Below are 18,277 nucleotides of genomic sequence, written 5' to 3'. Positions count from 1 at the left end.
TATTCTTTTTAAAAACCAAACATTAAAAGTGCCACTAGAGGCCTCTAGGCCAAGGGAGTAGCCGCTAGTAAACTTTACCTCAACATGTGAAGAATTCTGGACACCCATAGGCTTGCTAAGGTCTCTGAATGTTGCCGTGCTGCCCAGGTCCAAGCTGGTGGAGTTGTAGTCGGACAGGATCCAGGGGAACACAGGGTACTGCGACAGGTCATTGTAGCTTCGTCCTAGTAAATTTTAATATCATTATAACTAGGTACTATTATTTTCAGGGCAGGAGGTACTTCTTGAAGTACTGGGGGATATTGACGTCCCTCCCCTTACCAGTCACCCTTCCTTCCAGGGATATGAAAGGTTTGCGTAGGACTAACTATCCTACCTGTAAAAATTCCAACAGTTACAGAAACCACCCACAAAACCTCAAACACTTATGGCTTTAACACAGCCAGAGGTGTGCATGAAACAAGAACTGTTGGAACTGATGCTCAGTTTACTGAGAATATGAAAGATGATGGTGAAATCCGAAAGGAAGCTATCAACTTGATGACAGGACCAATAAGTTCTAAGCAAAGCTGTAAGATAGGAACCTGGAATGTTAGAACAATGTATGAGTCAACTAAAACAGCCCAAGTAGTTAAAGAAATGACAAGTTACAATATTGGAATACTTGGAATTGCAGAATGTAGATGGACAGGACAAGGACAAACCACAACCAAAGATGGCCACCTAATACTTTATTCTGGTCATGAAAGTCAACATATGTATGGGGTTGCTATAATTATTCAAAAACGACATGTCAATTCACTAATAGACTGGAAACCTATATCAGACAGAATAATTAAGGCTAGATTCCAATCAAGGCACTGCAAGTTGACCCTTATCCAATGCTATGCCCCAACAAATGACAAAAGTGAAGAAGTAAAACAAGAGTTTTATGATCAACTGCAATCAATCAGAAACTCAGTACCCAAACATGACATGTGTCTAGTTCTTGGAGATATGAATGCTAAAGTAGGAACTGACAGGACTGGAGTGGAAAATGCAATGGGACACTTTGGCATAGGTACAAGAAATGAAAATGGAGAACTTTTACTTGAATTCTGTTTAAATAATGATATGGTCGTAGGAGGTACATTATTCCAACACAAAAACATTCACAAATATACCTGGACAACACCTGATGGACAAACAAGAAACATGATTGACCATATTATGATCAATAGAAAATGGGTCAAGTCAATGCAAGACTGTAGGAGCTATAGAGGAGCCGACATATTCAGTGACCATGAACTAGTTGTCAGTAAGATTAAATTAAAGCTGAAGCGTTGTGGCCATGATAAAAAGAGTGAGATTGGTAGACAATATGATTCTTCAAGATTAAAGGACCCAGTGATAAAGAATGAATTTGTCTTAAAACTCAGAAATAGATTTCAAGTCTTAGAGGACCTAAATGACGAGACTGAGATCACATGGACTTCAATTAAAGAAAACTTTCAATCTACTGCTAAGGAAATCCTAGGACACAAGAAACCAGAGAAAAAGGACTGGATCTCTGAAGAAACATGGAACAAAATAGAAGAGAGAAAGAAGCTTAAAAACAAAATTCATAATGCTCAACATTTGGCTGACATGGGCAATTTAAGAGATGAATATACTGCTAAAGACAAAGAAGTCAAAAAGCGCACAAGGAAAGACAAGAGAGATTACATTGACAATATGGCTGAAAAGGCCCAGAGAGCAGCTGACTTCGGTAACATGAAAACAGTATACAACATAACCAAGCAATTAAGTGGCAAATATAACAAAAAGAGTGGTGAAACTATCAAGGCTAAAGATGGTAAATTACTCACTACAGAAAAAGAAGTTGCTGAAAGGTGGAAATCGCATTTTGAAGAAGTGTTGAACAGACCTGAACCTGAAATTACTGCTGAACCAGAACCAGGACATGAAATAGACATAGACACAAGTCCACCAACTATTCAAGAAGTTAAAGCTGCTATACATAGTCTAAAGAATGACAAAGCACCTGGACCTGACTTGATAACTGCCGAAATGCTTAAGGCAGACATAGATCTTTCTGCTAGGACTCTGACTGATCTCTTTGATAAAATTTGGAGACAAGAAAAGATACCAACTGACCGGTCTAAAGGTATTATCATAAAACTACCTAAGAAGGGAGATTTGAACAATTGTGATAATTGGAGAGGAATTATGCTGCTTTCTATCCCAAGCAAGGTCCTATGTAAAGTTATTTTAAACAGAATTGATGAGAAAATTGACAATAAACTAAGAGAAGAACAAGCTGGATTCCGTGCTGGAAGAGGCTGTGTTGACCAAATTTTCACCCTTAGGACAGTTATTGAACAATGTGTTGAATTTAACAAGCCACTCCATGTAAATTTTGTTGATTTCTCTAAGGCCTTTGACTCCATACACAGACAAACACTCTGGAAAATACTAAGAAGTTATGGTATACCTGAAAAGATGATAATTATGATAACTAAATTTTATGACAACTTCCAAGCCTGTGTTTCAGTTGGAAACAATAAGACATCTGATTTCTTTAAAATAAGCACTGGAGTTAGACAGGGATGCATTTTATCACCTATTCTATTTATATTGGTCATTGACTGGGTGATGAAGAAAACCACAGAGGACAAAAAACGTGGTCTCCAGCTGGGCATACTAGGACACCTAGAAGATCTGGACTTTGCTGATGACCTGGCACTGATTTCAGAAACAATTAAACATCTACAAGCTAAGACAGATAGACTAGTCAAATACGCAGGACAAGTCGGGCTCTTTGTTAATGTCAAGAAGACTGAAATTATGAACCCTGATCAAACTATAACAATAAATGGTGAACAATTGAAACAAAGCAACAAATTCACCTATTTGGGGAGTGTTATCAGCAGTGAAAATGGCTCAAAAGCTGATGTTAAAACCAGGATTGATAAGGCTAGGGTTGCTTTCAACAGTCTACACAACGTTTGGAATTCAAAGAAACTTGCTCTGAAAACAAAAATCAGACTTTACAACAGTAATGTGAAATCAGTCCTTCTTTATGGAGCTGAATGCTGGAGAACTGTGAAAACTGAATCAAATCAACTTAATGCATTTCACAATAGCTGCCTAAGAAGAATTTGCAAAATATTCTGGCCAAACAAAATATCAAACATTGAGCTGTATGCTAAGACCAAGTGCAATAGTATTGAAGCAGAAGTGAAATTTAAAAGACTAAGGTGGCTAGGACATGTGCTTAGAATGGAACAAAATAGGTTTCCAAAAAAGTGCTTAAAATGGAACCCCACCACTGGTAAACGTAAACGGGGACAACCAAAAATGACCTGGCGTCGGAGCACTGAAAAGGACCTCTTTAATTTGGAATTAACATGGGGAGAAGCTGAAGCACTTGCCAAAAAAAGGAATTCATGGAGGAGCAGGGTGGCCGTATTCTCTGGACTCCACAGTCCAAAAGAGAGACGCGCCTGAACTGAACTGAACTATTATTTTCATTTTTAAAAAACAACAGACTATTTACCTACTAATTCGTATAAAACAATACTTTTCTTCAAAGTGTCAATCGAGCAAAAAACTCCCCCCTTCCTTTTTTTCAAAATGAGGTAGGGCTTTTTTTCTTTTTGCCTGACCCCTGCGGGGCCATCCTTCCCCAATATAATTTGACTTAACCCAACACTAGCTCACGTAATTCACCCTAACCATTATTTTAAATTCATTTCAAAATAAGGGGGTGGCATTATTGATTAGGCTTTGTCAGGGATAAGGGATAGGAAACCTGGCCATAAATTAGGTCTCGGCCTGGTTTTGAAAGGGATCATGCAACTTTTACCATTTGCCTAATTTCATGACCTTACTGGCGGATGGCTCATATTGGCTACCGCTCTAAACCAATAGTGTTCTGTGATTTGGGCTTGTTTTGTATCAACCAATCACCAATTGGCGGAGCCGGTGCTTGCTTACATGTGAAGACCGGAGCACCGAAACCCCCCCCCCCCCCCGCTTAGTTTTGACAAAAATCAAAAATAAGGGGGGGGGGTAGTTTTTTAACCCCCCGCTTAGTTTTGACAAAAATCAAAAATAAGGGGGGGGTAGTTTTTAACCCCCCCCTTAATTTTGAAGAAAATCAAAAATAAGGGGGGGGTAGTTTTTTCACTGTACAACGCGCCAGAAAGTTGAGTGAGGTAAATCAAGTAAATCCAGTAAACCAGAGGGGAAACCTTATTACAGGGATATTCATGTTTTGGGGCATAATTTCCTTATTATTTGACTTTGGCCAGTAAAAGGTTTTAATTTTGCGCAAAATTAAAACCTTTTACTGGCCAAAGTCAATAAATAAGGAAATTATGCCCCAAAACATGAATATCCCTGTAATAAGGTTTCCCCTCTTGTATACTGGATTTTCTTGATTTACCTCACTCAACTTTCTGGCGTGTTGTACAGTGAAAAAACTACCCCCCCCTTATTTTTGATTTTCTTCAAAATTAAGGGGGGGGTTAAGTCTTTGCCTTGCTGAGCACTTTGCCTCCTTGCCTTTTCCAGACATTAAAAAACTACCCCCCCCCTTATTTTTGATTTTTGTCAAAACTAAGCGGGGGGGGGGGGGGGGGGGGGGGTTTCGGTGCTCCAGTCTACCACATGTAAGCAAGTACCGCGGAGCCAATTGGTGATTGGTTGATACAAAACAAGCCCAAATCACAGATGGCGGAAATTTTAGAAGCAGACAATTATAGAAAAAATAATGATTTCGTCTGCTACGAAAAAATAAATATAAATAGTGTTAGATCACATTAGTTTAATTATTAAATCTGCTTAGAGTTAAACATTAAAAAAGGGCCACATAGAAAAAACAAAAATAACGGGATTATTTTTTTGGAAAGAAGGTAGCTACGAATTTTCATTTGGTAGTTTATAAATTAGATGTTGTATTTTGAATTTTAAAAATTTAGTACGGAACTGATACAACACCTTCACCCTAATTTTTGTACAATACAACACAGTACAGATATATCATTACAATATATCCAGTATAGTATCCAAAGAACTTGATAGAATGTTACCCAAGTGCATATTTATTTATTTATTTTGAATTTTAATTAGCAATGAAATTTTCAAATAAAATTTTTACTCATTAATAAAAATGCAAATAATACAAACTAAAATCTGTCTGAGGGAAACCCAACGATAGCTTTCTGACAGTTCAAATTACCAAAGTAAAAGATAAAAAATTTTGGGAGAGAAAAAACTTCATTTTAACAAAAGCCATTAATATATAGGTTTATAAAAAGTTATGTTTTTTACTTTAAACTAGCTACCTGAATTTGATTCTATACTTTATCTACACACACACACACAGCTTTTTCATTAGCATTTATTAGGCTAGAAATAGGCCTAGGCTTGAAATAGGCCTGAAATAATATTTTCCTACGTTTCCCATCCCTTATCCCTGGGCTTTGTGAAAACGCCAGTGAAACTCGACAACTAGATTTCTGATTAATATACCTACTGCATTTATAAAAAAAAACTACGCATCAAATATGCAAAGTAACGTATAGAGAAGCTTCGCTCATAAAACTAGTTAAAAATACTGATAAATATCTGACCTGCAATAGTATTAAGATGCATAAGGTACTCAAAGTTGGATATCTCTCTGTTTACCCACTTCTGTGTGAGGCCAGAGGCTCGCAGCAGGTCTCTGGGCGACCTAGTAACAACATGGATGCTTTAGTAAAATATGGGATAATACCTGCCATCTTTTTTGTCTTAACATTTTTACAACTACTTTACTGAGGGAGTTCTCCATTTTAGCAAAGGCCCATTGATTGTTTTAAGATACAGAGTTCTTAGATATATATACGATACCTATAGGGCGCAGCTCCTAGTTTAGTATTTAGAATTAAATTGTTTAGATAATCCTTATACTAAAGTAACAGGATGTCTGTGTGTTTGTATGTTTGTACCGAAGGATCTCGCTAACCGCTGAACCGATCGGGTTCTCCTTAACAGGGTAGCTTCTCATAGGTCCCGGGAAGGTTTAGAACTATTTTCTTGGGGGGTGGGACACCCCAAACCCCCCAAAAAAAGTAAACCCCCCCCCCAAAAAAAAAAATTTTTTTTATTTTTTTTAACTAAAATTAAAAATTTCTTTTAGAATCTAAACTAAGAAATTGAATTATTAACTTCGACTCTCTCCTCCTCAAGTGCCCCTAGAGGCCTCTAAGGGCGTAGCCGCTAGTGATCAATAAAGTCTGTCAGAGGAGGGGGGGTGGAGTGTTTAAATTTTATTAGCAATTGTCCTCTCCTATCCTGTTCTGAATTGATACAGAAATCAAGCCGATTATAAGCTTAGAAAAGTAGCAGCAAAACTATAAAGCTAAATCTAAGACTTCAAAGTAAGTATTTTAAAGGCCTTCGATTTAGTTAAAGTTTCAATTTAATTGTTATATATAGTGAGGACAAGGACAGTCACGGTCAAACTTATAGAGTAACTTTGTTACTGAAAATTTTAGAAAGGTAAAACGAGTATAACATCTTAGAACAATACTGCCCTGTTTTTTCTTTTCTGTGATACCTACCTAGTTCCGTGTATAACCAGGTTAGGTAGCTTCAATCCCCAGATTTTCAGGTAGACTTTGTTACGCTTCTTCAGGCTGGGGAAATTCAGAAAGAAATTTGTCTAAAATTAAGGTATAATATCATCCTGTTGTTATAGTAGCCTTGATTATCTGAAGTTAGGATTCAGATGCCCGCAAAGGTTGAGAATTCTTTCATCAATCTTAGATTAGTAAGCTTCGCGCACTGCTGATTGTAAAAAAATGTAAAAATTCCTTCAAAATCGCATAAAAAATCTACAAAAATTAAATAAAATCATAAAAGGAGTTATTAACATGAGATTTTGTTTAATTTTTGTAGATTTCTAATGCGATTTTGGAGGATTTTTTTACACAAATTTTTTAGCGAGCCTCACTAGTTTTAGTAAGGCAGTGTGCCAAATATAAATTATGCTGTTATCTGTGTCTGTCTGACAAAAAAATACAACAGCGCCCAAATTAGAGCAATAGGTTCTTATTTACATAAATAATGCAGGATTTTTTTTGGCCTTACAGAAAATATTTAGAAACTACAGATTAAAATAAATTCTTTTTTGTAATATAAAAATTAATCATCTAATGGTATAAGATTGATATGATTGATGAGATTCTAATATCTGTATCTTAGACATAAACAAAGCATTTGATACTTTTTGCAATTTGTAATTTCTTAAGAATTATATCTCACCTGGTCAAATAAAAATACTTCAATAGCAGATTTTCTCAGGTTAAATCTTCTCAGATAGACTTGTCTTAGGCTTGTTAAACTCCATCTATTGTCATATCTTTCTTCTCCCTCCTAAATAGATTAAAATAAAAAAATGTGTGTTAAGAATAGTCCCCATAGTCTAATAATAACGTTTTCTTATTTGTTGGCTTAACAACTTTGGGGACTTTAATTAGATTTTGATTGGTTGGTTCATTTAGTTGAGTGTCCAAACGTTTTAACCAATAATTGTAAATTACAGAAGGGAAATTTTGTGTATCATCATTGGAGACGTTCATCAATTTATCGGTCATAGTCTTATTTCTTTAGATCCCTGAAACTTTTGCAGTCCCTAAAATATAAAATTCCAAGTGAAAAATTACGCATTTTTACTTGAAAATACTTAGAAAAGCCTGTTGTATTCTTTTATTACCAACTCACAAATATTTTAATATAAGATTTGTTTTGCATAACAAATTCTTTCATGTATCTCAGATGCTTTTAAAAATACTGTTTTAAATACGCAAACGATTTGAGGATTTTTAGAAAAATTACTCGCGGATTTTTCCAAAAATTACTAGCGAATGTTATACTTTTTGTATCTGTGTCTCTCTCTTAACTTACGAAAATGACACTATAGTATTTAAATGAATGTTACCCTTGCATCTTAGGGATCTTTTTTTGAAGATCCAAGAAAGTTTAAAAAATAGCCTAAAACCATCCGAGGACATATGTGAAGCTTCCCTTAAATGGTGCAGTAGTTATCGAAATCTTAAGCTGAAGACAAAAACACCTTACTGCTTTATATTATACTAGCGGCTACGCCCCCTAGAGGACTCTAGTGGCACTTTAAATATTTTTTTTTGATCCAGTCTGTACGATACCTACCAATGTTGCGTGTTGGTGGTACCTCCCCCAAAATAGATAATAAACCTTCCCGGGACCTATTAGAAGCTACCCTGTTAAGGAGAACCCGATCGGTTCAGCGGTTAGCGAGATCCTTCGGTACAAACACACAGACATCCTGTTACTTTAGTATAAGGATAATAGGAGGAATATTTTCAAAAATAACAAACCTTTATAGGAGTAGAATCAAAGAAGTAAATATAAGAACTGGTAAGCTCAAATCTTCCCTGAAATAGAAATTGTTTTAGATAAATGTATGTATGTCAACATTTAGGAGCTAGCGCAGTTCACGGTGTAATGTGCCTAGTTAATGATTATCTAAAAAAATGTGTAACCTTTAAAGGCTACCAAACGGTGGAACGTATTTATCATGCTCGCATAAAATTTAACCGTTAAAAAAAGGCCTACAAATAATCTGGATAAGTCTATAAATTTAATTTTGATACCCAAATTGTTAAAATCAGATAAAAAAGCAAAATATTAAAGATAAAGAATAAGGCTACTTGCCTTTTCATCTATAGACCAAAATCCATTAGAATAATGGATAATATAATTTTAAAACTATTACTCACAAAAATTTTGAAAATCAGTTCAACATTTCAAAGATATTTGAAAAATTATAATAATGTTACTTATTCTTTCATTTATAGACACAAAAAATCTCTTAGATTGTTGAAGAATTTAATTGAAATACTATTGCCCAAAATTTCTTTTAAAAATTGTGCCCCAAACACCAAAGAAATCAGTTGTAATGTCAAAAGCGGCTAAAAACCTACTTTAAAGTATTCCGACAGACATCGATGTTTTATACATAACTATGCTCCATAAAAGAAGGGATTATTAAAATAAATTTCAGCCGTCTATCTTAAATAGGAGCCGAGAAAAATCAAGATTATGACGGACTTACAGACGGAGAATTAAATTATAAAGTAGCGTCGCTACTAATACACATTGTACCTTAATAACCGTCATCATAGTGACTAATTCACAATCTTCGCTCATCAAAAACTTTTCCAGCTCTTTCTCTTCATCTGATTCCTAGATGAGACGCTATGTTAGGAAAGATTTACCTCTAGTGGCACTTGAGGGTAGTAGAAAGGGGGGGGGGTAGTCATTTACCCTTCCACTTCCAATTTTAGTTTAATAAAGAAAAAGTAAAACCTTTTTTTTTTTTTGGGGGGGGGGGGATTTTTCTATAGGGGGATTTTTCTTGGAAGGGTGGTGGTAGGTATAATGCTTTTCCTGACCTACGAGAAGATACCCTGTAAAGGAGAACCATATAGGTTCATTGGTTAGCGAGATCCTACGGTATACACATACAGATTTTTGTCGTCAATTTAGATTGCTAATATAGTACTCAGATATTGGTCAATACGTTCCTCCAAGGTCAGGGGAGGGGATGGGGTAATGGGTTACCACAAAATTAGCAAGCTGAGAGAAACATTTTGTCAGGGTATTCGATAATCTCTCACAATATCAACGTTTTCTATACATTATTGCATGCAACTATTTAATCAAGAACAGAAAGGCTTATCTAGGTTAAAAAATAACTAGTGTATATGCCACTAGAGACCTCTAGGTTTGGAAGATACAGACAGAAAGACATCCTGTTATTTTTATAAAGGGATATGTACTTCAATATTTAATTTTGTCCAATTGCCTGATTTCTTTATCCTCGCGTTTATGAATGCTGCTATCCTTGTTAAGAAATAAATCTTTTTTGGGAATAATAATCAAAATACTCACTTGTGTTGAATCCATTTGCTCCTTGGCAATCTGTTTCAAGTCCTCTTCAGTAAGATCTGCATCCAGATCTTCTACAGGTATTGATACTACAGCATCCCTAGATGGATAGATTTATACGTAGTAAATCATTTGTGAATATTTTTAACTTTTTTTAACATTTATTCACAATTTGTGAAAATGTCGCGGATTGCATTTGCAATTTCTGATGAGAAAAGTATTAAAAATATGGATTTTTAATTTGGATCTTACACCAGATTTTCATGTTCTCTAATAAAACAAAACCGTCTTGCGGGCTAAAATAACGGTCTCCTCTCCCCTTTACCCCATCTCCTCGCCTCCTACTGGATGAACCATCTGAGCATTAAATGACAAGAAAAAAAGTAAGCTAAATTGACTACAACTTTTCTCCTGTTATAATTTCTACTTATATTCTACATCCATTATTTAGGGGGTAGAATTTCGTTTGTTAATTTAAGACCTTACGTCACGTTAGGTTAGGTTATATTGAGGGTTACTAGGTAGCCATGAAGGGTTAAGGCCCTCTGCAAGATTAAAAATCGAGATGAAGGTTTGATTGGGGGGGGGGGGGGGTTAGGGTGTTTAGTGCATGATTTGCTTTCGGGGGAAAACACCAGACTTACTTTGAAATGATGATATCAATAAGGTTATCCTGTTCTTGTCTGGAAGGCCTCTTAACATTATCTCTGGCAGCGCTGGCCTCGATGTGCGGATCAAAACTTGGATTTGGCACCAGCTTCATTCTCATTCTAAACAATAATAATTTTTATTTTTAATTTTTTGATGAACTACCTATTTTAATTTTAAATCATCATTTGGGCGTAAGGATTGGATACACGAAAAACAATCGGCTACATGACCCAAAGTATTGAATCATCAGGTTTTATACAGACAAAGACAGTCTACATACATATAAACCGTATAAAATGAGATTGAAACCAAATCTTTTACACACACCATACAACTGTGCGAATCTAAAACAATATTTACTAGAAGTTGTAATCAAACTATCTATTGACAAACTAGTCCCCAAAGTTTTGCCAATTACTTTAGAGACTTTTACTGAATTTTGATTGCTTGGTTCATTGAGTGTTCAACCGTTTCAGCCACTAATTCTAATCTACCGAAGGGATTATTTTGTGTTTCGTCGTTGGGGGGTGTATATAAACTTTTTGGCAATTGTTTTATCTCTTTAGATCCCTGCTAAATGCGTCCTACTAAATAAAAATGATGAAAAATTTATCTTGTACCTTTGCATATTTTCATTAGGCGCCAGTTTCCAGTGATCGATAATACAGTCTCCAGGTCGACCCCAGGTGCCGCGTGGTCCAAGGAACAATCTACAAAGGGTGTGTGATTAAATTCCGCATTTCTGTGAAATCATCACTGGATGAACCTTTTCCCTCAAAGTGCCCTGTTGAACAAAACTAACCCCCCGACACCTTTTATTTGAGATATATCGAAATTAAGGAGAGGATATTCCCGTTTTTTTCTTTGTTTAGGTTAGGTTATATTGAGTACTGGGTAGCCTGGCACTATTTAAAAAACAAGGATGACAACATCCATAAAAGCGAAGCACTGAAACAGAAACACGGACATTAACACTTGTATAGTGTCAGAACTGAATAATCAGAATATAAATTATAAGAGTCGAAGCAAAATTGTAAGTAAATTTGTAGAAAAACTGCTTGATACAGAATAATATTTATGGACATACTTACATTTTTAGGACTTGATTATAGAGTTGCTTTGCTTATAGTTTGTACTTTGTTGTCCCAGGAATCAGTATACCAAAAATCAGATCAATCGGATAATTAGATCACATAAAAATTTGTTGTTAAAAAAGTAAAAAAAATCAACATGTTTAAAATAGACGTACGGACATTCTGGTAATGATTATAGAGTTGCTACGCTTTCTAAATCGTATCTAACTACTACAGGAATCACCATGCAAAGTTTGAAATCGATAGGACCTAATTAAACGAAAAAAGCTATCGGTTACGGACGGACCGACCCTAATTATAGAAAAGCTTCGCTTTTAATAAGGGGAAGGGGAATTGAGTACTTCAAATGCATTATGTGGGAAGCGCCTACCAATGCAACTTATAGAATAAAAGACCAATAAAAGGAGGTAAAATAAAGTCAAAACCAGGGGGTATTTTTGAGGAAGGAAGGGTTATAAACACGAAGTGTAGAAAAAAATTGAAATAAGTAGGGTGAATGTTAATATTTCTCACCTTTGTAGAATTCTCCATCTTTTCTGTACAAAGAAGTTGTTGCTCTTCTGTTGAGTTAGAACATTCTGGAACCTTAATCTCTCCTCCTTCAATCTTGCTCTGAAATATGTCATTCAATAAATGTGTGTAAAGATCTTTGCTAGGTTACTTCAACAAATTAAGGGGGGGGGGAGAAGTTTTGACACATTTGCGTAAACCTAGTGTATAGGGTTTATCTTAGGACTGAGAGGATAGGTTATTAAAGATAAAATCATTCTTATATGATGAATTTCCCCCAGATTTAAGATTTTTTGGATAGGCCTCCAGGTGGCCTCTGTACAGGTAAAAATAAAAATATTTTTTTTTGAAGAGTTAGAGGTCAACTCATAAAACAAAATATGCATCTTTTTGCATGTTATTCACATATTTGAAGAAAAAACATGCATATTTTGTTTCATAAGCTGCCCTCTAACTCTTAAAAAAAAACAATTTTTTAAATTTTTACCTCTCCAGAGACCACCTGGAGGCCTGGAGCTCCGGAACCTGGAGGCCTATCCAAAAAATCTTAAATACATCATATAAGAATGATTTTATCTTTAATAACCTATCCTCTCAGTTACACCAGGTTTACGCAAATGTGTCAAAACTTCTCCACACCCCCCCCCCCTTGTTAGGTTAGTGTAGGTTAAGTTGGGTTAAAGGAATTGAAATCAATAAATTGATATTTTTATGAACATTTGAGAAAGATTATTGCCTTTCTTATGATAGTTTAGAGTATGCAATGATTGTCCAGTGTTAACTCCCTCCCAGATAATATATCATAAGGTGTATACTATGCATTTACTTTTGCATAATGTTTCATGTTCGCAAAAAGACATAATCGTATGCAAATATAAAAAGGGTGGTCTAATGGTTGTTAATAGAAGTAAAGAAAATATATAGAATCAGTTTGTGCTGTTGAAATAATTTGCGATTATGCTCAATAGGTAGAGAATGTGGAATTTTCAATTCTATATTATATTACTCAGGAATCTTGAGGGATAAGACAATAGATGATAAATTAGCCTACATTCACAGTGATGATAAAAAAAATTACCCATTCTGTAGATTACAATTATTGGAAAGTTTGGCGACTAGTTAGGAACCAACCAATCACAATTCAATTAAAGTATATAAAGATTTTGAGCCAACAAATAAGTTAACTTGAATAATAAAACATTGGGTACTAGCATAATTTACAGTCCAATGTCCCATCCCTCCATATATAATGCCCTACCTGAATGGTTCTTGATATTGGCTGATAAATTGAAGCTTGCTTTCTCCAATCTCTCGGTTTCTCCTTAAATCAAACGAAGTTGTAATTGATTTAGTTTATATTAAACTAACGTCTGCGCCCTTAGCATCTAGGGGCTTTCTATTTGAAGGTAAAAGGAAGTTCAGAAAAATAGCCTAAAACCATACCCAGACTTTATAAAATAAAATAGCCTAAAACCTTGATTCTTTCTAGCAGTTACCCAAGAACTTATTAAATCTGTCTGCTAATCATATTTACCTGTGAACAGAAGTTTTTGATTCTTCATAGCAGTTGCCCCAGAACTTATTAAATCTGTCTGCTAATCATATTTACCTGTAAACAGCTGTTTTTGATTTTCCATAGCAGTTGCCCCAGAACTTATTAAATCTGTCTGCTAAACATATTTACCTGTGAGCAGCTGTTTTTTATTCTTCATAGCAGTTGTCTCAGAATTCATTAAATCTGTCTGCTAATCATATTTACCTGTGAGCAGCTGTTTTTTATTCTTCGTAGCAGTTGCCCCAGAACTTATTAAATCTGTCTGCTAATCATATTTACCTGTAAACAGCTGTTTTTGATTCTTTATAGCAGTTGCCCCAGAACTCATTAAATCTGTCTGCTAATCATATTTACCTGTGAACAGCTGTTTTTGATTCTTCATAGCAGTTGCCCCAGAACTCATTGAACCTGTCTGCTAATGTTATTATAGTTCCCATACTATAGTCATCGTGAAGAATCTTAATCTTCCTAAAAAAAATAAATTACTTCCAGAGTTTACCTATATATGACATACTGTATAATTTGAATTAAAAATTATCTTATGCTATTTTTTCCATAACAATTTCTGGATGCTGTAGGGGTAAGACAATGAAGTTAAACTTATCTATTCCCCAATTTCTTTATTTGAAGCTCTGTTATCATAAAATAGATTCACCAATGATAATAAACACAAATAAACCTTCTGTAGATTAAAATCATTGGTTAAAATGTTCGGACATTGATAGTAAGGAACTAAACAATCACTGAATTCAATAAATGAACCATAAGTTTTATACCAACGAATGAAATAACGAGGTTATGTGTAACTATAATATGTCCCCTCTCTCCCACTGAAAATTTGCAAGTTGTCACCTTGAAACAAAATATTTCCACTCCTCACTGTTGCAGTACTCCTTGAACATCTCAAAAAACTCGCAGCCGGTCAGCCTTAGGTTCAAAGAGGGCAGCTGGGTTGTCAACTGCAGGCTTGCCTTAGCCTTGTCCAGGAGTACCTTAATTAGGTAAATAAGAAGGTATTAAGACATCTAGGTATAAAATTAAATAGTAAAAAAGTTTCAGTTGTTCATCTCAAATAGTTACTATGATTGCAAAATTCATTTTAAAATGTTACTGATCTATAGATAACTAGCGAATGCGCCCTTAGAATGTAAGAAGGAGTAGGGAAGGGCAGAAAAATAGCCTGAAACCATCCTAAGACTTACATCTAACAAGTGAATAGACTAAAACCTCCCCAGGACATATGTGTAGCTTCCCTAAAATGGAAAACCTAATGTTGCATTAAATAATGAAATCTAAAGCTCAGACAAAAAAAACCTTACTACTTTATATGATTTATATTAAAGCTTGTTGCAACATTTCTACCTTCATAATAGGAACCATGAATGCATAGTGATCTTGATTGTCTTGTGATAACGACTCCTGCATCACTGTGTTGATTTTGTAGATCATAAATCCTGGTTATATGGATAGAATTTAAACTTTTAGTGTGACTAATTACGAAAATTCCCCCTTCCCTTTTCATTTGACATCACATTGAACGCTATCCCTTCAATTTTTGTACAACCACCTTAAATCAAAAAGTTACATAATATTTCTTAATGAATTGATAGTACCTTTATATTTTTCTTAATAATGATTATTTGTTATCTAAGTTATGTTTAAATGTTTTACCTTTAAAGAATGTTTTATCATATACTTATTTTGTTGTTTTTCTCCAGATGCGATTGATAATGAGTATTTTTTACTTGAAATATTATTCGGAATGAAAAAGTAGACCTTTTCCTTTAAAATAGGGTTAAGAAAGTTATCTAACTGAATGTTTTTTATCTTTATACCATTGCTTCTTACAATAAATTCTTTCCCCCCAAAAAAACTGGTAATCTCTATATAAGTTTCTATCCATCCCTATTTCATCAGTAGAAGTTTCACTTCTAGTTTGGACGAGGTTATGCAGCTTGGCAGAGGCTATTGCACAGAACTCCAGATCATGGGTGTTGCTGGCACACTCTATCAGAACATTTAGAGCCATCTTAGCAATTTCATCCACATCTCCTTCAGGATTATCCCCTTGGAAAACACTGAAGTTGTCCAGGACATTGAGGATCCCATCCAAAAGTTCTTCACTAACTTTCTTTGAAAAATCTTCATGTTCGTCAAGAATGACAAGGTCATAAACAATTTCCATGATACTTTTGGCAATGGCAAGGTTATCACCTAAATGTTTCTTCTCTTTTGAATCTGATAAAATAGCTTCAACACACATCTCTGCAAGTTTTCGTTTCAATACAACATGACTTGTGTATAACTTGTTATTTAATGCTAAAAGATTAATTGAGGCTACAATTTGACCATAAGTTTGTAGCAGATAACTGCCTTGGTCTTTTTTGTGCCTGGATAAAGTTCCTCTCCATAGAACAGAAAATAAAATTGTTGTCAAAAGTTGGACCAATTCATCTTCTCTGACCTCTTCAGTGTCACCTCTGGGCTTTCTTTTTAGATCCTCTAGCTCAGCTCCAAAATGTTCCATATCAAAGCTGATGTCATCTTCAGAAATGCTATCATGAGTTCTAGTGGGTGAACTACAAATAGTTTCTCTGCTTTTGGAAACATCTTCAGATTCTAATGATATCTTGTCTAGGTCTTCATATTCATAAGCATAGTTTTGCATATACTGAGGATCCTTCCCCTTTTGTTCACTGGAATGCTTTACTCTTTTCTTATGAGTCAAATCACTTACATTTTCAATCAATGTATTAGCTTTGTTAACAGTCCTATTAACTTTATCCTGAGCATGTAATACTTTATCAGTCACAAGATTCTGTGTAATCTGAGCAGTTGCTGAAACTTTGTTGATATTATGCTGAATATTAGACTTGACAAGCTTGCTTGTGCCAGTCAAAACTTTAGTTGCCTCTTCAGCAACTGCACCCACAGAATCACCCACTAGCTTAACAGCATTGCCAGCTGGTCCTGGCAAGTATTGCTTGGCTGTATCTGTTACTTTGTTAATGTAGTGAGTGGGAGAGGATTCTTCAACCAATGAATCCTCATCCTCATCCTCATTGAGGCTAATAACATCCTCAACAGAAACAACATTGTCGAGCTCAGGCTGAACTATTTCCTTGACCAGCAATCTTGAGACACAACCCTCCCATCCTGTTTGCCTGCTGATAGAGGTAGAAGCATGGCTGTGAGAATAAACAATTGTGAGAAGTTTTCTTACAAGTTCTAGTTTGATATCAATGCTTGCCATTTGTAGATGCTGGCACAAACCAAGAATACCTTGGTAGCTAGAGGTATGATCAAACAATAGCATGTTATCAGTTAGATTAACAACTTCTTGTAATGAAAAAGGTGGCTCTTTAGAGCTTCTCATGTACAGAAATCCCAGGTAACCAACTTGTTGTAAATGCATTCTTCCCTTATGTCTACTGGAAATTCTAGGAGTCCTTAGGAAATCTGATAGTAGCTTGTAAATTTTCATCCTTGTTGGTTCATCTGTATTTTCAAGCAGAACACAGTAAATTAGATCTAAACTTTTAGCCTCATACATCAAGAGAAACAGTTGATCTTTCACAAATTTTGATTCAATGTGAATAAGCATGGTGTCAAGAACTTCACTCAATATCTGACTCTTTCTGTTGGTGTACATAAAGTTAATGACTGCATTAACCTCTCTGGCATTAATTTCCTTCTGCATGAAAAACTTGACTAGGCCAAGTAATGCTCCTCTTATTGTAATACAATCTTCTGGGGATAATACTTTTACAGAATGATCTGAATAATGCTGTCTGATAACATCAAGAAAGAATTGAATACCAAATTTCTTTCTAAAATATTTTCTATCAGACATGATTAATGTTGAGATGTATTGAATGTGACCAATCTGCATGTGAAACTCAGACCTGCTCCATATTCTGAAGTCTAGAAGAATGCTGTGATAGAACTGATACAGCAACTTACTTTGCTTGGAAATTGTTAGAATTTCAACAAACAGTTGAGCTGCCATCAGTACATTAACATCAATCAGATTAATCTCAACTCTTTGCAGGAGAGAACCCATGATGGCCACCCCAGCACCTCGCATCAGCTGTTCCTGATTGACCTGGTGATTAGTGGTCATGTTCTTGAGGAGGGTCATGAACCCGGAAACTGGATTCTTCTCCAGGTTCCAGTCAGAGAATGAGCTGGAGGGAAGCATCTCCCACTCTGGCTCCTGCTCGGCAGAGCTGGCCTTGGATGAGTCCTTGCTGCTAAGGTTCAGGTATGAAGTATCTAGGCCAGTGTCATACAAACAGATCTCGAGGATAGGGAAGAGAATTTGGATTCCACCCAAACAGTTGATCACATCTTTAACATCCTAAATTTAACATTCTTACAATTTAAAAAAAAAATTATATATTTTATCTAGAATAAGAATGAAAAGTTAACAGCTACCTTTACATGTTATATAATTTTCTTTAGCAATGATAATTAAAGCTAGCTATGAAAGTAGATAATGAAAAAA

At 35.3% G+C, this 18,277-nt stretch overlaps 1 protein-coding gene across 3 annotated transcripts in view; it reads right to left on the bottom strand.

The window, feature by feature from the left end:
• LOC145325928 (neurobeachin-like protein 1) overlaps positions 1-18,277 on the bottom strand; it is a 103,548-nt gene that overhangs the window by 45,171 nt on the left and 40,100 nt on the right. For all 3 annotated transcript variants that reach the window (XR_013881680.1, XM_080168949.1, XM_080168948.1), the window contains exons 29-43: positions 15,678-18,130; positions 15,133-15,226; positions 14,623-14,762; positions 14,125-14,238; positions 13,474-13,536; positions 12,219-12,317; positions 11,232-11,321; positions 10,605-10,730; positions 9,964-10,060; positions 9,175-9,255; positions 8,388-8,444; positions 7,294-7,404; positions 6,591-6,691; positions 5,619-5,719; positions 79-224 (exon numbers count right to left, since the gene is read on the bottom strand). Coding sequence is in view for 2 of the 3 variants with exons in the window: in XM_080168949.1 (XP_080025075.1) it covers positions 79-224; positions 5,619-5,719; positions 6,591-6,691; positions 7,294-7,404; positions 8,388-8,444; positions 9,175-9,255; positions 9,964-10,060; positions 10,605-10,730; positions 11,232-11,321; positions 12,219-12,317; positions 13,474-13,536; positions 14,125-14,238; positions 14,623-14,762; positions 15,133-15,226; positions 15,678-18,130 (3,873 nt within the window). In the remaining variant the exon portion in view is untranslated. The remainder of the gene's footprint in view (positions 1-78; positions 225-5,618; positions 5,720-6,590; positions 6,692-7,293; positions 7,405-8,387; positions 8,445-9,174; positions 9,256-9,963; positions 10,061-10,604; positions 10,731-11,231; positions 11,322-12,218; positions 12,318-13,473; positions 13,537-14,124; positions 14,239-14,622; positions 14,763-15,132; positions 15,227-15,677; positions 18,131-18,277) is intronic.

This window comes from Acartia tonsa, chromosome 8, assembly GCF_053477335.1.
Source record: "Acartia tonsa isolate MP-2025a chromosome 8, ASM5347733v1, whole genome shotgun sequence".
Taxonomy (NCBI): domain Eukaryota; kingdom Metazoa; phylum Arthropoda; class Copepoda; order Calanoida; family Acartiidae; genus Acartia; species Acartia tonsa.
This window is presented reverse-complemented; position numbering and strand designations above follow the sequence as displayed.